At 41.8% G+C, this 26,663-nt stretch overlaps 1 protein-coding gene across 3 annotated transcripts in view; it reads left to right on the top strand.

The window, feature by feature from the left end:
• EVA1C (eva-1 homolog C) overlaps nt 1–21,070 on the top strand; it is a 51,892-nt gene extending 30,822 nt beyond the window's left edge. Inside the window, exons 2-8 of one of the 3 annotated variants that reach the window (XM_069944741.1) lie at nt 4,550–4,755; nt 5,779–5,902; nt 9,773–9,925; nt 13,579–13,722; nt 13,922–13,993; nt 16,176–16,265; nt 19,064–21,070. In XM_069944741.1, the coding sequence (XP_069800842.1) occupies nt 4,550–4,755; nt 5,779–5,902; nt 9,773–9,925; nt 13,579–13,722; nt 13,922–13,993; nt 16,176–16,265; nt 19,064–19,452 (1,178 nt within the window). In that variant the 3' untranslated portion in view covers nt 19,453–21,070. Of the gene's footprint in view, nt 1–4,549; nt 4,756–5,778; nt 5,903–9,772; nt 9,926–13,578; nt 13,723–13,921; nt 14,003–16,175; nt 16,266–19,063 lie in introns of all 3 variants that reach the window. The other 2 variants (XM_069944740.1, XM_069944742.1) reach the window with 2 other exon arrangements.
• Nucleotides 21,071–26,663: the final 5,593 nt, after the last annotated feature.

The following is a 26,663-nucleotide window of genomic DNA, read 5'->3' as shown; positions in this document are numbered from 1 at the left end:
GGCTCATTAAAATCATTAAAGCTAAAAAGAGTTACCTTAAAGAATCTAAGTAAAAAAACACAAACAACAAAGGACAAAAATACAGACCAAGTCTGGAGACAAACACGTAGTCAGGGACGCAAGCCAAAGTCAGGAAACCGATAAATCAGGATAGCTAATGACAGGGTATGAAGTGAGTATGGGCAAACTAAGTATACTCTATAGCAGGCATCAGGCATAGAGAATGACTGAGTTTTAAAAGAAACAAAGTCCTGTTCTTAGAGGTGATTGGGGGAGACAGACAAGTACTTAGACAGGAGGACAGGGCTGTCAATCACTGGCATGGAGTTAACCATTAATGTGCTGGTCAAATTCACTGTAGAAGATGCACAGACGTTAACCAGAAAGCAATCAATTAGGCCAGGACACAATCCACCCACCATGTTCACACTAGGAATGACTGAGGTGAGAAGCACGGGGTCTGCTCACAATGTTTTGGGATTCTTGTTTCCACCCAGTCCATTTGAAACCGCTATGATAACATGTCCATAGACAAACTCTATAAGGGCATGCCCACTCTTGTATTGTATCCAAAAATATTTTTTTTACCTGCAACCCAATCAGACTAATTTTCACTACAATGTTTTGTAATGTTACCCTTAAGATTTATAGACTTTGAAAGAATAAGTAGGAACAGTGAGTATAGAATTACCTCCCACAACACGGATGCACAAGTACAACAAAGGCCACTCAGAACAAGTACAAATAGAGCAGGAACATTCTTTTATTGAAGATTTCCGTGTGACGTTAGAGCGCGGGCAGCTGTTTACACACAAGGTAAATCGTCCTGCAAGTTATGTCAGACATAGTCGTCTGGGGGTTGTTGTGACTTGATGAAAGCGACCTGGAATGGGAGACAATGAATTTCAATGGGTAGATGGCTTCCTTCAAAGACACTTCCAATTTATATACAGTAGAATTCCTTTAATCCACAACACCAAATCCTTGATAGTCTATTGTATAATATGGAAAATGTGATATCCATGGACTAACTGATAATCTGACCCAAATCTAGTCCTGTATTTTATGGATTATTGAAATTATATTTATGCAAATTCTTTACAGAGACCTGAACAAGCCATGCTGTAGTAAGTACAGGGAAAATGCACTATAGGTGCATCTCCCATAATAAGTGTCTATTAGCAATTTTTATAACTTTTGTTGGGCAATAACATATCTTAAAATTATTTTGCCCGGGCTTACCCTTTAAGGCTTTGTTATATGGGTACTATGCAGTATGGCAGTACAATGTGGGTATTAGACATTATGGGTTTGTTATAAGGATACTATACAGTATGGCAGTGCTGTATGGGTAGTTTACATTATGGCACTGTTATATAAATACTATACAATATGGCACTATAATATGGATACAATACAGTATGGTACTATTATATGGGTACTATACATGATGGTACTTTTATATATATACATTATGGCACTGTTATATGGGTACTATACATTATGTAAGAAGTGGAAGTCCACAGCTCCAAGTAAATTGTAAAGTCTTTATTGAAAAATCCTCCTATACATTATGGCACTGTTATGTAACTACTGTACAGTATGGCACTATTGTATGGGTAACGGGTATCATTCTATATGATGGGTGTAATTATCTGAAATGGTTATTTGTATGTTTGGCAGTCTGTCATAGGAAGAACCACAAAGGGCACAATGCAGTGTGCCGCCGCTGTGTCTGCTCATAATAGCCTTTATTGCCAAGCAGATACCGGGTTTGCTCAGGCGGCTGTCCAGAAACACTTCTCAGATCACAGTTCTGGAGATTAGAGAAAAAAAAAAAGACAGAAATGATGTAGTTATAACACAGAGAAGTTCAGACAAGAATTTCACCTACACAGAATTGCTTAAGGTGTGTTATCAGTCAGCCATAGACCCCCATCTCTGGACGGCTATGAGGACAGGGACAGGTGAGTCACTCAGGACAGGGGATAGCGGCTTCACATAGCCCACAATCTCTAGATCACCTGCTGTTTTGACATCTTTAGATGCATCATCACACCTGCTTAAAAAGGTAATTGTGCCATAGCATAACATGGAATACCAGGATGTGCGCTGCCTGCATACCATACATGATGGGGGCCTGGAGATAGTGGCCACAACAGAGATCTTACAGCTCATCATAAAAAGTGCTGTTACCTCCTGTACATGCTGGCAAAACAGGCTACATCATTCTACCCGTGGCTCTCCAACCTGTGCAAAACTACAACTCCTAGCATTTTGGTTGTTCAGGGTTTGTGTTAAGACCCCAAGTGATTGTTATATCGGAATGGGAGAAGAGAAGTGTCCGGCTGAGCACCTCTTTCTGGGCTCTCTGTGCCTGTGACTGAGAAGGCCCCATTGACTTAAAGTGGGAGTTTGTCTTGGTCACATGCATAGGACCAGGAAAGAATATGCTTAATGTGCAATTCTCCTGACCCCTCCTAGCGATCATTGAGGATCTGAAAACAGACTGTGACCAATCGACACTTTTGACATGTCTCAGCAGTAAATAAGTTAGTGTTTGTCATATAGGTTCTGGGAATACCTTTCTTATCTCCATAGTCTTTTTTATGCATCAAGCCTTTTTGTTAATGCAAATGAGGCCCAAAAGCTCAGGGGGTGTTGTCCAGCAAGATAAAAGCCTAGGTAAGTCCAGCCCACATCCTCTTATTCAACAACTCTTTACTCCCTTTAATACGTCTACCCAATTTGTCTGAGGAGGACGTGGACTGGACTTACCTGAACTTTTGTCATGCTGGCGAACACCTCCTTGGCTTTTGAGTCCCATTTATAAATTTAAAAGGCTAATGTCTCATTGCTGAAAAGGGCTAACCAGAAGGCCAGAGTCCTGATTATGAACCTTATCCAGCCATGTGCCTATTCTCACCTAGAGAAACCGGGGAACACTGTGAGAATAATGTTCTTTGATTTCTCCAGTGCTTTTAACACCATACAGCCGAGCCTACTGAGAGGCAAGCTGGCCTTTGTTGGAGTGGATCTCCATCTCTCAAACTGGATCCTAGACTGCCTCTCAAATCGACCTCAGTATGTTAGAGCCAGGGACTGTGTGTCAGACACTGTCATCTGTAATACGGGGGCACCTCAGGGTACAGTTCTTGCTCCCTTCCTCTTCACACTGTACACTGCAGACTTCAGGTACAACTCACCTACCTGCTACATACAAAAGTACTCTGATGACTCTACAATAGTAGGCCTCATCACAGGTGAAGACGACAGGGAGTACAGAGAGGTGAACAGGGATTTTGTTGATTGGTGCCAGCGGAACCACCTGTGGATTAATGCTGGAAAGACCAAGGAGATGGTGGTGGATTTCCGCAAGCGCAAATTTCCTCCAAGTCCAGTGGACATCCAGAGGACGGACATTGAGACAGTGAACACATATAAAAATCTGGTTGTGGTCCTCAATAATAAGCTGGACTGGGCCGATCACATGGACACACTGTACAGAAAGGGCCACAGCAGGCTCTACCTGCTCAGGAGTCTGAGGGCCTTTGGAGTCCAGGGGGCACTTCTTAGGACCTTCTTTAACTCTGTAGTGGCATCAGACATCTTCTTCGGAGTGGCCTGCTGGGGGAGCGGCATATCAACCAGCCATAGGAACAAACTGGACAAGCTGATCTGAAGGGCCAGCTCTGTCCTTGGAAGCCCCCTGGAACCGGTGCAGGTGGTGGTGGCGAGGGATTTTGTCAGTGGTCAGCTCCATACTGGAGAATGACTCCCATCCTATGCACGAGACCGTGATAGCATTGGGCAGTACTATCAGTGGCCGTTTAATTCACCCAATGTGCGAGAAGGAGCGATATAGGAAATCCTTCCTTCCTGCAGCGGTTAGGTTGTACAACCAACACCGACCTATGCAGAGATCACTCCACAAAAAGAACTAAAATACTCTAATGTTTTTATTGTATCTTTTTGACTTTTCCTCTCTTTGTCTACTTTAATTGTAATGCCTTTACTTTAACTTTTAGCTTTTTGTATGTGTAATATCTATGCTGCTGTAACACACTGAATTTCCCCATGGTGGGCCAATTAGGATTATCTTATCTTATCTTATTTATACCACTGTGTTCCTGCTGACGGGTCCCCTTTGGAGGGACAGTTTCTATTTAAAGCTCACATAGCCCAAAGCAAAACAAGTTCCACCACCTGCCATGTGTCGCTGGGCACCCCGACCTTGGTAAAACTCCTACCTCTGCACCCCCTATAGCTATACTCCTGACTGACCCACCACAGTACTAGTATCCACTCATTTGATACATTTGCATCTAAAAATTTACCAATTCTTGCATATCTGATAGGTTAATGGCTTTGTATAAAGTTGTCCCTAATGTACACATGCCCAAGATAGAGAGATTTAGATTGTGAGCCCCCTGAGAGACAAGAACTGGTGAGAATAGTAACAACCTCTGTACAGTGCTGTGGAATATGTTGGTGCTACATAAGCAATAGAAAGTAAATTGAAGGATTTTCTGTGTCTCTTTTGCCTCAGGGTATCTGACTAGACTGCTGCAGAATCACACTGTATTTGCCTGTGACGGGGAATATCTGACACTTCAGTGTCCCCGCCATTCCACCGTCAGCATCCAGTCAGCATTCTATGGGCGTCCATCTCATATTCCTCCAATGTGTGCCTCAGTATCCCTGGAAGCCATGCCCAGTCCTCGTCAAACATGCCTTGCGCAAACTGCACTACAGGTAGGTGCACTAATGTCCACTATGTTGCACATAGGCCTACAATTGCCCAATATTTCAACACACAAACACACTTTAACTCTCAGAGACTAAAGGGATCAAAATCCAACAGCCCAATCCTTATCACCATGACATCTGGTATGGAAGGAGAGCTGGGAGGCCCCCATACACAGTAGATGGTTGGCCAATGCCATGTATCTAATGAGATTGGTGGTGGTTTAACATTAAAGGGGTATGTCCTTAAAAATATATATTTTTTACATTACTATAATAAAGTCATATCGCTTTTTGTAATATAACCTTATTAAAAAATATCTATCGATCTATCTATCTATCTATCTATCTATCTTCTTGATGAATTTATATTACAAAGTTTTATGAAGAAGTAACAGAGGGGAAGCAGCACCAAGTTACTACATCCCTTTTTTCTTATGATCATATAGTAATGGCATTTTATTATATTATGCCATGGAAAAACTTTAATAAAAACCCTGTAAAACTTTGTGGTTTCTAGGGACCAGAGGCCATAGAATGTATAGGGGTCGGCAGCAGGCCACATTCTGTCACATTGCATTATTAATCAGATTTTTTTTTTAAACTGAAATTTAGGTGGAGAACGTTGTCATCTCCTATAGATTTCTCCAGGAAGCCTTTACGTGTGACATGTGTAGGTTATTATGGGGTTATTACATTCAGTTTCCCATCAGGGTCCGTTCTAATAAAAGGATATTGTTTCATATATGATGTTTTCATATGGAGATAAGAAGCACTTAACATGACTAAGTATGTAGATAAGATGTAGAACAGGAAAGTTACAGGGGACGGGGGTTCCTTCCTTTCTAACAACGTAATGTAATACTCATATTGTAATACACAGCATGAGATAAGATGAAGTGATTACACATGCACAATATGGAAGGGACCATGGGATAGCTTATTGTTCGTGTGTATATATCTCTCTCTCTATATATACAAACACTTATATACATTGTTGCTCATATTCACAAGGTATTTTTTCCATTTTAGAAAGTCCTGGACGAGTGCCAGAATCTGAGATCCTGCCAGCTCCCTGTAAACAGTCGTGTTTTTGGGATGGACCCTTGCCCGGGCATAACCAAGTATCTTTTGGTGTCGTACAAGTGCAAACCTAGTATGTGCATTAATATTCTTTAGGCATAAGTACATTAAGACATGATGATAAAATAATGATATATATATATGACGTTATGACATAGACTGAAAGTCACCTGACAACCAGTAAGGCTACAAATGATGTCAGGAGGGATGAATGGGATGTTTTGGATTTCAACTATCTAATTATTTAGTTCTTGGGGAGATAAGTCACCACCATGTGTCTGGCAGTGGCTTACCATTCCTCTCTTTATTTAGAAGATAGAACAATTTGCCTATTGTAAGAGAAAGCTAAAGCATTAACAAACAATTGGCCGACAGCTATTAAAGGTGCCTGCCCATCTTTAGGTGGGGTATCCATAGATATCCCTGGTGTTATACAAAAGATAAAGCGAAAAGGGTCAGGGACAGCTGGGTGACAATCTTTTTGCAGACGTAAATAGCTGCAATTTATTGATGTCATTTAGGATAAATGAGAAAAAGTTAGGGACTTTCTTCTGTTTCCATGGCTGGTGAAACAAGGGAAGTCAGCGCTGCTGCTGTGTCGCTGTCGGGGCCGGTTTATTAAGAGCAGATAGGTTTTCTTTTACAATTTTGCGGTGACCCAGAGGTAGCCAGGTGGTATTAGCTAGGGCTGGTTCCAGGACTGGTGCAGCACTTCTCACAGGGCCTGAGTGGTGTAAGGCTGGGTTCACACTGAGTTTTTGCAATCCATGTAACGTATACGTTTTATGGAAAAAAACGGATGCAAAAACGGATGAAATTGTCTGTCATTTGTTTGGATCTGTTTTTCCATTGACTTCTATTATCTAAAGAAAAAGGATCGAAACAGATGCGTTTTTTTTTTTACGGACACAAAAGTAGTGTTGACTATGTTTTCTGTCCATTAAAGGTAACCAATTAAAAACGGATACGTTGAACAGATTGCAAAAACGCAGTGTGAACCCAGCCTAAGCCCTTCCTGGATTGCAGACACATACCCGTTAAAGTTACCGTCCCTTGTTGTGTGGTAGATTACGTGAAGTCTCGGATTGAGTAACATTACTTGGAGTACTTCTTGACAGTACAGACATTGGCGAACGTTTGCATACAATAATGGTTTTGCACTCATCGATGATTGCCAGCGATATAAGGATGCTAGTGATGACTGTAGTTAAAGGGGAACTATCAGCAGGTTAGACAAATCTCCCTAGCGGATGGAGGTGTGTCTCTTACCGTCATCCTCATCGCCATTTCCCTGCTGTTAGTTGTGAAACTACGGAAAGCTGATTATCATTAGAAGAAGCAGATAGGGCTTTTTCGTGGTTGGGGTATGGATATATGTATAAAGCATGGATAGGCACGGGCCCCGTAGACTTTAAAGAGGAGAGTCTGATGCCCATAGAGAATGACGGAGCATCGGACTCCCCATTCATTCTCTATGAGCGTCGGACTCTCCTGTGAGCGTGCACTCCAGGCTTCGGGCGCTCATATTTCTGTGACCCGACCGGATCAGGATTCGGGACCCGGCGGGATCAGGTGAGTATAGGGGGCTGTAACGGGGGGTCAGGAGCCTGTCACCAAGTAGTCAGATAGTGGGAGATTTATCAAAGGTTGTAAAATATAAACAGCCCATAGAAACCAATCACAGCTCAGCTCTCAGCTCTGGTAAAATGAAAGAGGAGCTGTGATTGGTTGCTATGGGCTGTTTACACCCGTGAATGCTTTACACTCTTTGATAAATCTGTGCCATAGTGTCTACATATTCGGGTTAGTTTTTGAGTGTATACCGGTTTAGGCCTGGATTCAAAATTGTGGTTTAGGTTTCCAGTCAGAACACATATATGGTGGGAAACTACTGTGGCTGACTATGTTTGAACCTTTAAAGTCTATGGGGCCTGTGCCTATCATGCTCATCCAAATCACCATCCTCTAGGTTCAATTCTTAAGGTCACCCAAAGCCCCTCTACCACATATATGAGTATTATAAGCGGTGGGTGAGGAGCCCTGACATAAAATATTCTGGTGTTACTATAGTATAAAAGAAACTCTGCAGTCGTGTTAGATCTTGGAAGCAATCGCACTAATCCTATTAGATTTCATTTCAGTTCGAAAATCATTACTTTTTTTTGTTACATGATACGTTTTTTAGTTAGGAAACAATATATTTAAAGGAATACTCCAGACAAAGGGGGGGGGGGCATTTATCAACACTGGCATATGAGTACTCCAGTTTTAAATAAAGCCCTGTCCCGTTATCCCCGTACGGCTTCCCTAAGAAGTGCACCTTCCTCCAAAGGAGATCAGGACATGACGGGAGATATTATTTTTCAACAGCTGATAAGCCCCGGATTGGGGAACACTGATTTGATGCTACATACATTTAGCTGTCTCAAGAACCTACACCAGCATAGCACACCCTTGGTTGTCAGAATCTATAGGGATGCCAGAGTTTGGATGCCAGCCAATATATATATACCAATATACCATTACAATACACCCCCCCACCCCACCATCCTTGTTGGACAGATCTCTTTCCATGTGTCCAGAAAGGGGCCACAGGGACCGCCCCAATGACTCTTGGTTCTGGCAGCATGAAAGTCATGACAGGTTCCATTTAAGGATTTAATATGGTTAACTGTATATGATTTTTGCCATTTAGGGGCATTCCTCTTATGTTTAACCTCACCCGTCGCACCCTATGGCTCCTTACCTCTAACCTCAATCTCTTTTTTTATCCCTGTGTCCCGCACTGCACTATTACCCAGCGTCTGCCCTGTACGGCCAAATCTACACTCTAGATGTTTTCCAACTTTTTGTGCTGATTACAGTACATAGAAAAGGACTTTGTTTTCTGCTTGAATGGAGGGAATAATCCTATTAAACAAGTGTGTGCTCTCTGCCAGTGTGGAGGAGGCTTATTTTACAGCAGTAGAAAGAGATTTTTCTTTTTCAAAAACTGTCTCTGGCAATGGACCAGTGACTTGTTTCCCTGCGTCTGATTCAGGACGGAGATTACAGTCCTCCATTTACCACCTGAAAATGTTGCAACAGGCCCGCCGCCACCTTTCCTGCCTGCACCTGTTCATGTCTGATAGACAGAAAGCTACCATTCCCATTTTTTGTCACAATAAATAACACCGGCCACTTCTATTCATAGATAATGCATACAATATCATTACTCATTTTGTGTATACAGCTTCTGTGCAAACATAGTGTATGGGTCTCTCTATGGTTAATGACTGGAAAAAAAAATACAAATTCATCTTTATAAAAAAAAATCACCTATTGTATCTTTGCAGCTGCTATAAAGGTATACAGTATGGGTGTCCATGGTTACAGACTACAAACAAACTGCCTGTGTAGTCAGGTCCTGTTGTCCTTCTGCTTCTCCTCCACTATCTGTTTGTTAGCTATAAAGCAGATAGAGGGAGTGGAGTAACAACTATTAGTTGTCTGTAAGCATGGAGATACATTGGTCTGTATAGGATTTTTATGCTAAATTGGAGGCACATAGGGGGAGATTTACCAAACAAGCTTTAAAGTGAAACTTGCTCAGTTGCCCCTAGCAACCAATCAGATTCCACTTTTCATTTTCCAAAGAGTCTGTGATGAATGAAAAGTGGAATCTGATTGGTTGCTAGGGGCAACTGAGCCAGTTTCACTTTACACCATGTTTAATAAATCCCCCCATAGACTTTAGTAAATCTGCCCTCAATGGGGTGGGGTCTCAGTGGGTCACAGATAATGGCTTCGGCATTGTAAATTCAGTCCTGAGTTTAAGCAGATGTTTTGTATCTTCAGAGAAAACTATTTCAGCCCTTCCGCCATACCCTGGCACGTCGTCGGGTGGATGTATAATGTTAACACTTGTACAGACTGTTTATTTAGTTTATGCTTCTTTTTTAAGCCGAATACAAATCGACATCTGTTTGTGAAAACCACGAGCTGAAGCTTCACTGCAAAGAGCCCAAATTACTCAATATCTACTCTGCTGTCTACGGCAGCTTTGCCAATGAAAAGAACCCTTGTAGCAATGAGTTGGACCGAGGGACCCCATATGGTGAGTAGTATATATGTGGATGTAACTTATGGGCTAAAGTAAAAGTATAGAAAAATCTAAATGTTTAAGTGATAGAAACATACCAGTTCATTACAATCACTATATACTGTCTCTTCCTCTGGCTTTTTTAAAAAGAAGAGGAGCTGAAGATCTTCTTATTTCTAAAGATATTAGGTGTTGTCCATGGATTCTATCTCCTAAAAACATCACAACACTTAGGAGGAGATTTATCAAATGGTGTAAAATTTAGACTGGTGCAAACTGCCCACAGCAACCAATCACAGTTCAGCTTTAGGCAGTGCTGAAAGGAAAGCTGAGCTGTGATTGGTTGCTGTGGGCAGTTTGCACCAGTCTAAATTTTACACCCTTTGATAAATCTCCCCCTTAGTGATGGGTTGTCTCTTGTAGTGGGACCTCTACAGGCTGTGGATAGGTCTGGCATTGTTTATTTTGTGGTAGAAGGCAGCCATGTTTTTCTGCACAGATAAGGAACTAGCCAAACAATGCGGGGTTAACTTAGGAAACAGTTTCTTTACTAATCCAAATAAATTATATGCAATAACTGGTTCACAATTTTAATAGAATTGGACAATACAATGATTTACATCCAATAAATTGAAAAGCAGTGGACAGCTTGTCTGGCTAGATCAAGAGATCAATGTTTTTTGTGGAGTATCCTTAGACTAGGCCAGGCCTGAAGCCCTTTCAGGTCCTGGAATGCAGCAAGGCATTTTTACACACTCTTATCTTGCTTGACTTAAAGCGACTCTGTACCCACAATCTGACCCCCTCAAACCACTTGTACCTTCGGATAGCTGCTTTTAATCCAAGATCTGTCCTGGGATCTGTCTCTGTTCAGCAGGTGATGCTGTTATTTATCTAAAAAAAACCTTTTAAACTTGCTGCCCCGTGCCCAACGGCCGGGGCTTAGAGTATCTGTGTCCTAACTTTGCACCACCCCTCCGTCCCTCCTTCTTCATCATTAGGAATGCCACTGGAACATTTTCTCCTGTCTGAACATTGCACAGGTGCCTTAATGATCCAGCCCATGTTCAGTATTCACACAGCTGATGAATAGGAGACAATCTGCCTGGAGCATTCCTAATGATGAGGAGGCCGGGGAGTAGGGACAGAGAGGTTATGCCAGCCTAATGCATACACAATCTAGACCACCGCCGTTGGGCATGGGACTGCCAGTTTAAAAGTTATTTAGGACAATAACTGTATCACCTGCCGAACGGACCCCAGGACAGATCTTGGATTAAAAGCAGCTATCCGAAGGTACAAGCGGTTTGGGGGGGGGTCCGATTGTGGTTATAGAGCCGCTTTAAGCCCCTATTACATGGGGCGATCCCCAGGAGCAAGCAAACACTGACCCTTAGGTTTCCCTCCGTGTGTTCAGGGTGGCAGTCTGCCTCTACATAAATCTGTGTACGGTCGGCACTGCGGGGACATTTTTAAGCCCGGCGCAAAAAACTACGGACTTAATAAATGTCCCCTTATGTGTATACACTCCAGCCAGGATTCCCTGTGTTTTCACAGCAATGCATATTTTAAATTAATTACGGCCGTGTGGCAAATCGCAACTACAGCTGTGATTAATTTAAAATATACGTTGTGTGAAAGTGGCCTTATAATGGAAGTCAATGGAAAAACGAATCAAAACAGATGCACACAATTGTATCTGTTTTTCATCCGTTTTTTTGCAAAAAAAAAAACAAAACACAATTCTGTGATTACAAATGTCAATTCTGTGTCCAAAAATGAATTCTGTAAGGACATAATGAAATATTTGATCACTAAATTGATTTGGTCAGACAGAAGACATTTTGGGGTACATTTATCAAACTAATTGCGCCGGTTTTTAGTCTAATATATCTAGTTTGCACTCAAAATGAATCTAATATGAATTTATGAAGATTTGTTAGACAAGACTATGCAAATTAGATGCAACTTTTCGAATTAGATTTTTTGTTGTTAATTAGATCGAAAGTGCGCCAGAATTCTTTTTTAGCTAAATTTATTAACTGCGCAATTTTTTAAAAAGTCGCATATATTGGCGCATCGCTACGTTTGCTCCGAACCAGGTGAATTTATTAGACTAATTAAAAGACCATTATTTTTAAGACACATTTACTATGCTATTAGACCAGGGGTACTCAACAACTTTTAGTGAGGGTACGCTTACTGGGGTCTTTTGTCAGGTGAAGATCCGAGCTGAACATCAGTAGGAAACGGGTTTTGTTACTTTTCACAAACGTTGTTGAACTATTTACATACAGAATTGCTGCTTATTAGCGGGAAAACTGGCATATTTTCTCTCTCACCAGCCCTTTGATATACGGTACAAAGCGGGTGACTGCCCTGGTAGTATATAGCCCCCCCTGTTGCTCCCTCAGTAGTGTATAGCCCCCCTGTGCGCTGTCCCCCAGTAGTATATAGCCCCCTGTTGCTCCCCCAGTAGTAAATAGCCCCCCTGTGCGCTCACCCCCTGTAGTATATAGCCCCCTGTGCGCTGCCCCCCTGTGCGCTCTCCCCCAGTAGTATATAGCCCTCCTGTGTGCTCCCCCCAGTAGTATATAGCCCCCCTGTGCTCTACCCCTGTAGTAAATAGCCTCCCGTGTGCTCTCCCCCTGTAGTATATAGCCCCCTGTGAGCTTCCCCCAGTAGTATATAGCCCCCCTGTGCTCTCCCCCTGTAGTATATAGCCCCCTGTGCCCTCCCCCCAGTAGTATATAGCCCCCCTGTGAGCTCCCACCAGTAATATATAGCACCCCTGTGCTCTCCCCCTGGAGTATATAGCCCCCCCTGTGAGCTCCCCCCAGTAGTATATAGCCCCCCTGTGAGCTCCCCCCAATAGTATATAGCCCCCCCCAGTAGTATATAGCCCCCTGTGCACTCCCCCACAGTAGTATATAGCCCCCTGTGAGCTCCCCCCAGTAGTATATAGCCCCCCTGTGAGCGCCCTCCAATAGCATATAGCCCCCCCAGTGGTATATAGCACCCTGTGAGCTCCCCCCAGTAGTATATAGCCCCCCCCCTGTGAGCTCTCCCCTTATAGATGGCCCCCAGACAAAAAACAAAAAAAACAAACCACAACTCACCTAGTACCTCGCTCCCCCGCTGTCTTCTTCTTTTCTCCCTTCGGTCCGGCCACCGGCTCATACGCACTCTCTGGGGACGTCCCAGGGATTCCCCAGCAGAGCGCGCACCAGTGACCTCAGTGTATGCCACCGGACTGTACTTCCGGGAAGTACAGGACGGCGGCGCACACTGAGGTCTTTGGATGCGCGCTCTGCTGGGGAATCCCCGGGACATCCCCAGAGAGCGCGTATCAGCCGGGGGCCGGACCGACACTGCCGCGGGAGGCATTGCGGGAGGCATTGCGCTAGTTGAGGACCCCTGTATTAGACAATTTACATAAATTTGACTAAACAAATTAGATTAGAAATTATGCCAAAACATCTTTGACAAAATTGTGTTTTTAGATTTGTTAGTAAATATCCCCCTTTGTGTTATAGAATACATTGTGGACAAATGGCGGAGCATACAGATGGGACGTATCACACATGACACATTAATGGCAATATATACTGTCTATAATGGCACTACCTATTAGACATAACTAATTCCTGTCCTCCTCTGTTTTTCAGACTGTATCTCGTACTCTGCCCTGAACCTGCTGGCACAGAGATGTTATGGGAAACAGAGATGCAGAATGGTGGTCCATGATAAACATTTCGGAAGTCCCTGTATGCCTGGAGTGGTGAAATATCTTACTGTAAATTATACTTGTGGTAAGGAGCATCTCTTTTCCTGTATTGTATACCATGGCATTATTACACCAGGGATCAGGATCAGTAATCTCAGCCTGGATCCTAGAGGATCCTACAGTCTTCTGAGTCACTCTGCTCATAAAATACATTGGAAAAATAGTGCAATTCTTGCGACCAGTCTTCAAGTAGACGAAACACAATCTTTCTTTTTCATTTATAGTTCCAAAAATGATACTGAAAGAGGTTGACCCCAAGGTTTCTTATATAATGCCCCCAACGAAGCAGAACGATGGTAAATACGGTAAATATCACAAATGGTCACCACATCTGCGTTATGTCTTCTGTTCCTGATCATAGGATGGAGTCACTACAAGAAGGTTATAAGGAATGGTCAGCTACAAATCTGCTCTTCTTTGTAATATACAAATTCTGCATCAATTCAATGTTATGGCCTGTACGGGTACTCCAGAGGGAATTTTTTTTTTTTAATCAGCTGCTGTACAAAGTTGTACAGATTTGTAAATTAATTCTATTTTAAAAAATTAAAGGTTTACCAGTACTTATAGGCTGCTGTTTTTTCTGCAGGCCGTGGTGTGTTATTTCCAGTCTGACACAGTGCTCTCTGCTGCCACCTCTGTCCATGACAGGAACTGTCCAGAGCAGCAGCAAATCCCCATAGAAAACCTCTCCTGTTCTGCATAGTTCCTGTCATGGACAGAGGTGGCAGCAGAGAGCACTGTATCAGACTGGAAAGAATACACCATTTCCGGCAGGACATACAGCAGCTGATAATTACTAGAAGAAATCAGTTTTTTAAACACAAGTAATTTACAAATCTGTATAATTTTCTGACTTTGTTCACGTAATAATATTCTTGTAGTAAAACCTACGGTCAGGAATTGAGTTTTAGCTTACTGCTAACTCCTCCTGTATCAGCTGCTTTAGAGCTAATACATGGCCTTGTTGCCTATAGAAACCAGTCATCACCAATTATTAAAATTAAAGCTAAACTCTAATTAGTTGCTATGGACAACAAGGCTGAAATCTGTGTATGAATGTTGAGAAACCATATAAATACTTTGCTTTTTATATTATGATGTTTTCTTCTCCATTCATGATCCAGACATCTGTGGATTACCAGAGCACAGTGCATTATGGGAACTCTAGGTCACATGTCTGACACCAGAAGGAGAGAGACTGTTGTCTGTTTCCAAGAGCAACTGTACAATTTTAAAAGCAGCTATGACTAGAGAAAAAAAAAACACATGAAACACCTAAAAAAAAACCTATAAAAGCAAAGTGTTTACAAAGTCACTAAATGTTACAAGTAGATTTATACTGTTCTTTTGCTGATTTTTTTGCTTTATAACACTGCTTTAGTTTGCATGCTGCATGCAGTCATATATTGTGTTGCAAGATTTGCTAATTTTTCCACTGTATTTATGTGTGAAGTGAACCCTCCCTATAATATAAAATACATTTACCCATATTACCTATGCACATTTAACTACACCTTGAGTCGCCAACATTTTCTGATGATAAAAACCCTTTTTCAAGTTTCTAATAAATTGGTAATATATATATTGGTAAATAAAATTATTTTACTACCTTTCTGTGGTCATTCATGCTTTCCTACTATTACTGATGCAGATTGCTTTCTCCATTCTCTCCATTGCCCCACTTCCTGTCTAATTTGCATCCTGTAATGGTCTTCCTCTTGCTCCTGCTGTACACTCTAGCCAGTAATTCATTCAACTTTGAGTGCGGTAAGTACGGTTTTAGTAAGTTGTAGTGGGGGGAGATAGCAATAAGGGAAATCCTTACTAGAATGAACAGCAGGAACAGGAAGTCTGTTACAAGATGACAGGAAATGGGACAGTGGAAAGACCAAAACAAGTAATTTGCATCTGGAGCAGAAGTAAGGCATAAAAAAGTGAGAAAGGTAGTTTAATAACTCTGTGTATCCATATATGTTATTGGTTAAAATAGGTTGAAGTACCCCCTTTAAGTGCTTCCAAAAACAGTGACCCTGCAAACAGAGCCTGATTGACATTATAAACCGAGACCCCATCAACAGTGTCATTAAGAGAAGCAGACAAAGTCATGTGTACAGTGCCTAATATTCACCATCCAAGTACAAAAATATTACTCACATGAAGTACTTGAGGCCTAATCCTGTATGTGGGCAATGTACTAATCTTATACCTGGCACATGTGAACTGTATGTATTGCATGGTTAACTTGCATTAGTTGTCACTAGAGCTTGCCGCCTCTTCCCTATCTACATAGTGCTTGTTGCTGAAGTATGATCAGAATGTGCTCTTCATGCCATTGTCTTCACATTGACATGCCTCATTTCATTGGCTATGTATAGGCTATGTATAATTTGAGTTTAAATCATTCCAGTTATCTATAATGTCTTCGCTTCTAGTCTTTATTGTGATTTTTTTTTATTTTCATTAATTTAAATATAGATGTCAAACCTGACCTATCGGAGTCTCGGCTTCCAAGTAAAGGTGGACTCTTCTTCAGTGATCTTCTAGCAGCGTATTCTTATATAAGAGGTAAGAATCATGTATCCCCTTTCCCTTCTTTCTTCCAGACTAATAAGATTTAGATCCTTTAGTCTTTCCTGATGTTTTATGCATCACACCCTACATCATTTTTGTCTCCCATCTTTCGACCTGTTCTATTCTATCAATCTATCAATTATTCTATAATCTTTTTGTAGGTCTCCAGAACTGGACACAGTATTCTAGGTGTGATGGTATAACCAGTAGGAATCTCCCTCTTCATACTGGTTATAACTCTATATAATTAGCTTTCCCTTCTACTTGGCTGCACTGGTGGCACCATTGAGGTATCAGAAATCACTGCCCTAAATCCTTCTCTTCTGAATTCTTCACTAACACAGAACTCTTGATACAGTATCCGAGTATCATATCGGCACTTCTCCCCAAGTGCATTATATTTGGAAAAACTAAGCTGCAGTTTCTACCACTTATTTAGTAAAGCTAAATCATTTTCCATATTACTGACACCTCCAGGAATATCAACCCTATCGCAGATATCCTTACCTACCAAACCTTCTCCTATGTCACTAACCTTACCTACCAGACCTTCTCCTGTGTCACTATCCTTACCTACCAAACCTTCTCCTATGTCACTATCCTTACCTACCAAACCTTCTCCTATGTCACTAACCTTACCTACCAATCCATCTCCTATATCACTATCCTTAACTACCAAACCTTCTCCTATATCAATATCCTTACCTACCAAACCTCCTCCTGTCACTAACCGTACCTACCAAACCTTCTCCCATGTCACTATCCTTACCTACCAAACCTTCTCCTATATCACTATCCTTACCTACCAAACCTTCTCCTATGTCACTAACCTTACCTACCAAACCCTCTCCTATGTCACTAACCTTACCTACCAAACCTTCTCCTATGTCACTATCCTTACCTACCAAACCTTCTCCTATATCACTAACCTTACCTACCAAACCTTCTCCTATGTCACTATACTTACCTACCAAACCTTCTCCTATGTCACTAGCCTTACCTACCAAACCTTCTCCTATGTCACTATCCTTAACTACCAAACCTTCTCCTATATCACTAACCTTACCTACCAAACCTTCTCCTATGTCACTATACTTACCTACCAAACCTTCTCCTATGTCACTAGCCTTACCTACCAAACCTTCTCCTATGTCACTATCATTACCTACCAAACCTTCTCCTATGTCACTAATCTTACCTACCAAACCTTCTCCTATGTCACTAATCTTACCTACCAAACCTTCTCCTATGTCACTAGCCTTACCTACCAAACCTTCTCCTATGTCACTATCCTTAACTACCAAACCTTCTCCTATGTCACTAGCCTTACCTACCAAACCTTCTCCTATGTCACTAGCCTTACCTACCAAACCTTCTCCTATATCAATATCCTTACCTACCAAACCTTCTCCTATGTCACTATCCTTACCTACCAAACCTCCTTCTATGTCACTAACTTCATCTACCAAACCTTCTCCTATGTCACTAACCTTACCTACTAAACCTTATCCTATATCACTATCCTTACCTACCAAACCTTATCCTATATCACTATCCTTACCTACCCAACCTTCTCCTATGTTACTATCCTTACCTACCAAACCTTCTCCTATGTCACTATGCTTACCTACCAAACCTTCTACTATATCATTATCCTTACCTACCAAACCTTCTCCTTTATCATTAATCATACCTACCAAACCTTCTCCTATGTCACTAACCTTACCTATCAAACCTTCTCCTATGTCACTCACCTTACCTACTAAACCTTCTCCTATGTCATTATCCTCACTTACTAAACCTTCTCCTATGTCACTAACCTTACCTACCCAACCTTCTCCTATGTCACTATCCTTACCTACCAAACCTTCTTCTATATCACTATCCTTACCTACCAAACCTTCTCCTGTGTCACTATGCTTACCTACCAAACCTTCTCCTATGTCACCATCCTTACCTACCAAACCTTCTCCTATGTCACCATCCTTACCTACCAAACCTTCTCCTATGTCACTATCCTTACCTACCAAACCTTCTCCTATGTCGCTATACTTACCTACCAAACCTTCTCTTATGTCACTATCATTACCTACCAAACCTTCTCCTATGTCACTAGCCTTACCTACCAAACCTTCTCCTATGTCACTATCCTTAACTACCAAACCTTCTCCTATATCAATATCCTTACCTACCAAACCTCCTCCTATGTCACTATCCTTACCTACAAAACCTTCTCCTATGTCACTATCCTTACCTACCAAACCTTCTCCTATGTCACTATACTTACCTACCAAACCTTCTCCTATGTCACTAACCTTACCTACTAAACCTTCTCCTATATCACTATCCTTAACTACCAAACCTTCTCCTATATCACTATCCTTACCTACCAAACCTTCTCCTTTATCATTAATCATACCTACCAAACCTTCTCCTATGTCACTATCCTTAACTACCAAACCTTCTCCTATGTCACTATCCTTACCTACCAAACCTTCTCCTATATCACTAATCTTACCTACTAAACCTTCTCCTATGTCATTATCCTCACCTACTAAACCTTCTCTTATGTCACTATCCTTCCCTACCAAACCGTCTCCTATGTCACTATCCTTACCTATCAAACCTTCTCCTATGTTACTATCCTCACTATAGAAAACTAAAATGAAGCCAAATCTAGTTGTAAATAGGGTTTCCGTCACCCAGGGCAAAGATTCAGTTTCTATTGGAACATTATGTCCCAACTCCCAACATGCTCTAATACATGTATTCTTCTATCCGTACATCTCCAGATCATCCAGAAAGAGCAGCCTTATTCTTCGTATGCAGCCTTTGCATTGGATTGATCATCACGCTTTTTGCATTAGTGATCCACATATCATGCAGAAGGGACTGCCATAAATTCTCGAAAGTGAACGGACAAATTGTGCAAAGAACAGACTGTGAGGAGACAGATGGAGGCAGTAGTGAGGAGGAAGAAGGGGAGGATGAGGCTTCAACAAAGTCTCACTTTTCCCAAGAGTTCCGTGAGTTGTGCAAAACGTCCCGTCCTGTCCGTTGCACAGAAGACGCCGCAGATCTCGCAGAACGTATAGAACGCAGAGAGCAAATAATTCACGAAATCTGGTTGAACAGTGGATTGGACATCCCCCCTAGTCGACTGACAATGCCATTTTTTTAATAAATTTATGTATGAGACATAGGGATGGGGGGGTCTGTTACCCGGAAGCTGAGGGCCTACACCCTGCCGCAGCCACTCTGTACCCACATCCCATAATACTCTTCTGTGAAGGGAAATGTATATTAAATTTTATCAAGAAGAAGAAAAGAGCACAATTATAATTTTTATCTATGGAGACTTCTCACCTAAGAGCTTTTTTATATTTTTCTACGAATTTATATTTATCAGTGTAAAATTATTCAGAGATATAAGGAAGGAAAGAGTCTAATTCTGTATAGATAGAACATGACAAAATAGGCAGTATCAGCTAAAGGGGAACCCTGCCCTACTAACCATGCCACCCTTAAAGTGGCTGTATTGTGTCATCTGAGGGCAGCAACACTAGCAGGAGAAATACTGATTCAAGGATATATCGTTTTCTAAGATGTGATTCAAAATTTTCATGTAAAAGCTATTTATATGCTTCCATGGTGGAGGTCTGTGAGTCCGTCTCCCCCCACCCACTCATGGTGTAAGCATATTATGATCCCTCACTCATACAGAAAGCTTAGAAGTCCACCTTTTCCCACCCACTCATACCGGAAGCTTGTGAGTCCTGTTTTCTTATTCCACAAACAGTCACTGACATGATTAGGGGTATGGCATACCTGGGGTTATTATAACCTTTACCAACCACTCTCCCTTTCCCACTTACCTAAATAATGACACGACACCTGCTTGACGTTGGAAAAATAACGGCCACAGCAGCCTTTTATTGAACAATAATTAACATACAAATATAATAACATTACTTATCCACAAATAACTCCCCAAACATAACCAGCATATGAACCATTGTACATAATCAGAGGAGGTCATGGATGGCCCATCAGCAGTATGAAAACCTTAGATCCCCAGTCGCACCGCGCCGACTCGGGGCTGGCAAATATGCCCACACTGCTTCCCCGGTTCTTAAGCAACCTCACAACACACCGTTTAACGGTAAACCACCAACCATGCCCCCGACCTCCTTGCAATAAAGGAGAGGGGGTTGCCACCTTTCACTAAAACTTGTAACACCTCCTCAAATGGTGCCATCCACGACCACCCCTCTGCCAGCTGCCGCAACGTATTGTACGACGTATAGCCAACCACCCACCATCCAACACAAATAGGGTGGGTGGGCGCTTCCCAGTCCAGGCACACGGAGCAAGTGAGTAACCTCTCCCTCCCTTTCCTATATATCTGGCCTCCTCAAACACACCCCATATACCTCAGCCTAACCCGATTGGCCCATCCTAGCGTCCCCAGTCCCTGCTAACTATACCGTGCTAACCACGTACATCTACCCTGCTCCTGTTAACCCCTTGCCGCCCATCCCTTATGTACGGGCTGCTGCTATGCTGCGCCCGCTTTCGCCCTCCCTAACTGTGTTGGAGTTTGTAAAGCACAGGAGTGAATAGAGTAACCAGGGCTTACCAGTTTCAGAGTGACTAGGGGTGAACATAGAACTAAAGACTGAGTGGTAGAACAGGACTCAGTGAATAGGGAGAAGGATTTCTCTATGACTGGAAAAAGAAGCAGGACTCACATGTTTTTTTTTCCTATCAGTGGTTTGGGAGGCAGGACTTACAGATTTTCTCTATGAGTGGTCAGGGGAAGTCACATGCTTTCTCTATGAGTGGTCAGGGGAAGTCACAGGCTTTCTCTATGAGTGCTGGGGGAGGCAGGACTCACAGGCTTTCTCTATGAGTGGTCAGGGGAAGTCACAGGCTTTCTGTATGAGTGGTGGGGGAGCAGGACTCACAGGCTTTCTGTATGAGTGGTGGGGGAGGCAGGACTCACAGGCTCTCTATGAGTGGTGGGGGAGGCAGGACTCACAGGCTTTCTCTATGAGTAATGGGGGAGTCAAGACTCACAGGCGTTCTCTATAAGTGGGTGGGGGGAGCAGGACTCACAGGCTTTCTCTATGAGTGGTCAGAGAAGCAGAACTCACAGGCTTTCTCTATGAGTGGTTGGGAAGGCAGGACTCACAGGCTTTCTCTATGAGTGGTCAGGGGAAGTCACAGGCTTTCTCTATGAGTGGTTGGGGAGGCAGGACTCACAGGCTTTCTCTATGAGTGGTTGGGGAGGCAGGACTCACAGGCTTTCTCTATGAGTGGTCAGGGGAAGTCACAGGCTTTCTCTATGAGTGCTGGGGGAGGCAGGACTCACAGGCTTTCTCTATGAGTGGTCAGGGGAAGTCACAGGCTTTCTCTATGAGTGCTGGGGGAGGCAGGACTCACAGGCTTTCTCTATGAGTAATGGGGGAGTCAAGACTCACAGGCGTTCTCTATGAGTGGGTGGGGGGAGCAGGACTCACAGGCTTTCTCATGAGTGGTCAGAGAAGCAGGACTCACAGGCTTTCTCTATGAGTGGTTGGGAAGGCAGGACTAAAGTTTTTTTTTTTTTTTTAAGTTCTTAAAAAAAGCGCAAGGTAAGGCGTGGGCACAGATAAAAATGGTAATTTGAAGCACTCACAGGCTTTCTCTATGAGTGGTCAGGGAGAGCAGGACTCACAGGCTGGCAATATTTATATATCTCTTTATATGTAAGTAATGAATCAAATCAGAAAAGCCAAGGTATACCTGAGCTCAGCATCTCGTCTTCTGTCATATACTGCCCTCAGATAGGAGGCCTGGTAGAGCTACTTTAACACTATGGTTTCACTTGAACTCTAATAAAACTATACTGTTGTTCTTATCTGAATCTCATCACAAGGAAATTGAAAGTATTCAGACCCTCACTTTATACTATAATTCATCCCGCAATCTGGTATTGTGAACTCTGGCATACCATAATTACCATTTGATCTCCAAATCTCTAGACCTTATGGAAACATTTGGAATGGGTGTGACACAGTTTAGCCTCCTCCATTGTGTTAGCAAAATCTGCAGAAAAATCTTCAAACACAAAGCTATAGAGTGAACTTCCATTTTACTCAGTTAAATGGTACTGGGAGTTAAAACGTTGAAAGAAATTGGTGACTTTGTCACTATTTACTTGAATGGGGCTGAACTGCAATACCAGACGTAGCCTACGATGGACAGGTGGTGCTGTTTCGGGGGGGGGGGGGGGGGGGGGGAGTCAGTCCCTTTTTTCTAATCTGTTAAACCACTACATCAGAGCCCGGTCATTCAAACTGTACATATATTTATTTCACAGTATTATTTTGTAAGCTAAGGTATGGTTGAACACATACATGACTACTATATAACATGTACTGTATAATATATCAATGAAATACATATACCAGATCTGTAATATTGTACATGTGACTATGTGGGTCTTTGGCGGCCATAGGACCACTGTTGACGATCAGATCTTTAGACCTACACCATATGCTGCCATTTCTTGGTTTGCAGTCTCCTCTATAGAGATAAAACTTGAAACTCTAGATTTCACAGCAGAACCTCTTTTTTTTTTTTTTTTTTTTTTTTTTTTAATACTGACGTCCTCCAATGTGGTGTCCATTAGGCCTCAACACTTATTGTTGCATGCCTCATTCCTGCAAATACATTACTTTAGGGAGACATTTCCTTTTAAAGGGGGTTTAATATCACTTTCATGTCGTAGTCACCACCATTTGGCGACGATCTGGGAGTAAACAAGTGTATGTAAGTGATGCCTATGCAATAAGAAAATCGCCCAGCAGTACAAATGCTCCGAGATTTATAAGTGTTATATAATGATTGTGTAGAGGTGATTATAATCTGTTAAGCTCTGTGTGTATTGTGTTTAATGTTTACTAATAAGATGAGTACAAAAGGGAAAAGAGTCCTATCCCAAAGAGAATGTATGATCTAAAGGGACACTATCACCAACGTGGTTTTACAAATGGTTTTACATTAGCTATATATATATATATATATATATATATATATATATATATATATATATATACTTGGAATTATTCAGCTAGATTCTTTTAAAGGGAACCTTTCACATTGAAAATGTAATGCAGTCTGTAGGGTGCAGGTAGTAGGGCAGGAGATGCTGAGTAGATTGATATATAGATTTGTAGGAAAAGATTTAGCAGAACTAGGAATTCCTCTGCTCATTCTGGGTTCAGGAGTCCAGTAGGCGGTCCTACTGTGCTTCAATGCATAAAATATTACCTATACTTAATTTTTTTTTAAATAAAACTATATATCGATTTGCTCAGCATCTCCCACTCTATAACATGGTGCCTGCAGATTGGACTGATTATTGAACCTGACAGTTTCCCTTTAATACAACATCAGCAGGATTTGATAGGCTCCAAATGATCAACTGTAAAATTATCCAGTCCGGTCAGTCTTCAGCCTTTGGTCTTGTAAAATTGTACTGTTTGAATTTTACCTTGTTTTATAGATGCCTAAGTTGGAGTCCATCTGTTTTTTTGCAGTCCGTTTAATGGATTTATTACTTTTAACATACAGAAAAATGGGGTCAACCACATATTTGTGTGTACGGTAAACAAAAAAAAAAGAAAAATTTATAATGTAAGTCAATGGAAAAACAACTAAACGGACAGCACACAAGGGCATCCGTTTTCCCCACAAAATGGATATGTTAAACCTCCTGCACAAACCCAGTGTGAACCTAACCTAACACTCTACCCATATGTTTACTATTTTGTTATATCATCCAAAATCTCACTTCAGATAAATTATTTTTTTAGTTCATATTTTTATTTTTTATGATATTTATTTTCTTTTATTTGCATGTTATAGTGATTGCTGATGTCTGGAAATTGTATAAAGCTGGTTATACACTGCAAGACGTCTCAAGCCTCTGGCTGCCTAAGAAATCTTATCTGTCACTAACAAAACAGAGGAAAGGAATAGTTAAAAAAAAAACCTTCTTTCTGCTCGTTCTAGCGATCCATTGATCAAAATGTTTGCCACATTGCATAACTTTTTTTTTTTTTAATGGCAGGTAAACTTTAACAGTATACAATTGAAAAAAATGCTTTGGGTGACTTCTTACTGTGTATTCTGTTTTAGGTTATTTGTTGTAAATGATTTAAGGTTATTACTAGCCACAAGAGATGAGCGAATTTTGAGCGCACTTGGGTTTGTCTGAATCCAAGCAAGCAGTACTTGATTACCAGTAACTGCAGAAGTTGGATGCAGCCCCAAGGCTGCCAGGAAAGCATGGAAAGCATGTTTTCCCAGACTCCCTAGGGCTGCACCCATCTTCTGCAGCCACCAGTAATCAACTACTGCGTGCTTGGATTCAGACAAACCCAAGTGCGCTCAAGATTTGCTCATTTCCACTAACCACCCATTTCTACCTTTCTTTTCCGATTTTCATAGAGCCTGTGACATGCTGCTGCCCAGGGCATAGTCTGCAGCCTCTCCTGTGCCTTATAGCCGTATCTGTGTCTCCCCAGCATCCTGCTTACTATTATGTGTGGTTTATATAATTACAGCTTCTAACAGGTGTAATCTGGCCAAACCTCCCAAAAACCTGGGATGGGAAACTTTTAGCCCTTCAGCTGTGTTGTAAACCTACAACTCCTATTATGCCTGGACGGCCAAAGCTTTTTGCAACAGCTGGAGGGCCGAAGGGTCCCCATCCTTGTCATACACTAAGCAATTTTATTTTTCATTCAATGATGAGTCCTTGTAATAAATCAAAAATCCACGTAAAATCCACGTAAAATATGTGAATTCATCTTGAAACTAAATTTCAGTGATAGTGTCCCTTTAAGATGTGTGATATAGCTGTGCATTGCTGGACATTGGTTCACTTACAGTATTCCTGTCAGTCTGCGGTAGATTGATTCATCCATCCATTCATCAGACCAACTAATGGAATAATCCTGAATAACAGAGCGAAATAAGCCACTGTGTAACATTAATATATCAGAATATATGTACCCAGCAGAGTAATATGCTGTACTGTAATAAATGAAGTGTTCAGATAAACATTGTGTGAGTTACTTGTTCCATTAATGTTTGCGAATATGGAACCTGAAAAATTCAGTCTACGGGATGGAACACTAGACTTTGCGAGTCTGCCATTCTGATTCTAAGGGCCCTATTCCACCGGACGATTATTGTTCAGATTATCGTTAAATCGTTAGAATCTAAACAATAATCGTTCGGTTGAAATGCAGTTAACCATTAACGACCGAACGAGAAATCGTTGATCGCTTTATAAGACCTGGACCTTCTTTTATCGCTGCTCGTTCGCAAAACGTTCGCAAATCGTTCGCATTGAATAAGACATCGTTCGGTTGTTCACAGTAGATACGAACGCAATAGCGAAGAAATAGCGAAGAAAAAACTATCGCAAATACCATCACAAGTAACGATTATCGTTCCATGGAAATGAGTGAATGTTTTCAGGTCTTTCGCAATAGCGGTCGTTTGAGATTGTTAATCGTTAACAATTGTGCGAACGATAATCTTCCGGTGGAATAGGGCCCTAAGTGTTTTGGAAAAATCTAGGACTTTTCCATTGTCCCCTGATTTGAAGTCTGGCATGCCCGATCCTTTGTTCCACTAGAAGATAAGCCGCTGTCAGAAATGTCTGTTTGTGGCTTCTCTCCTGTGCATGTATATGGGGGGAGGATAGCTGTCACGTTGAAATATAAATTAATTTTGTTCTTTGTAACCTTACAATGTTGGACTCTAACCATAGACATCCAGTAACTAATGGGACCCCCAACTACCATATTTATAATACTGGTGTCATATTATATGGTAGAGGGACCACTTATGCATTGGGCCTCATGTAACCACGTATACAAGATCCTATGACAAATATTCTGTTGTTATACAAGCAAATACAACTGCGCCCCGAGGCTGATGAGGCTGGCATGATAAACGTACGGTCAAGGCACTAGTGGTGCGAAGAACGCAGAAGCTTCTCTTACACTAAACGTGTAAAATAAACACAGAACAATGAACGTTGTCACTTGTCGGGTGAAGAAATTCCTCAGTAATGAGATATGATCATTCATCCTTACACCGAACCCCGGCAGAGACTTCATCATATGGAACATACATGTCAAAATATAAAATACCTATGTGCTGCTGAAATATTACCAGAGGAGCCTAAATAAACACATAGTACAGTAGTGGCATGTTAGAGGCGTGAACTGGATGATACTACGACATATAAACGCCTTCTGTCTGATCCGACGGACACGGTACGGTTTAAACTGACTGACATTTTGGATACTGGAGCAGAGCTGGAGG

The sequence above is a fragment of the Dendropsophus ebraccatus genome, chromosome 11 (assembly GCF_027789765.1).
Source record: "Dendropsophus ebraccatus isolate aDenEbr1 chromosome 11, aDenEbr1.pat, whole genome shotgun sequence".
NCBI classification, from domain to species: domain Eukaryota; kingdom Metazoa; phylum Chordata; class Amphibia; order Anura; family Hylidae; genus Dendropsophus; species Dendropsophus ebraccatus.
Note: the sequence above shows the minus strand (reverse complement) of the source record. Positions and strands in the feature narration are given on the sequence as shown.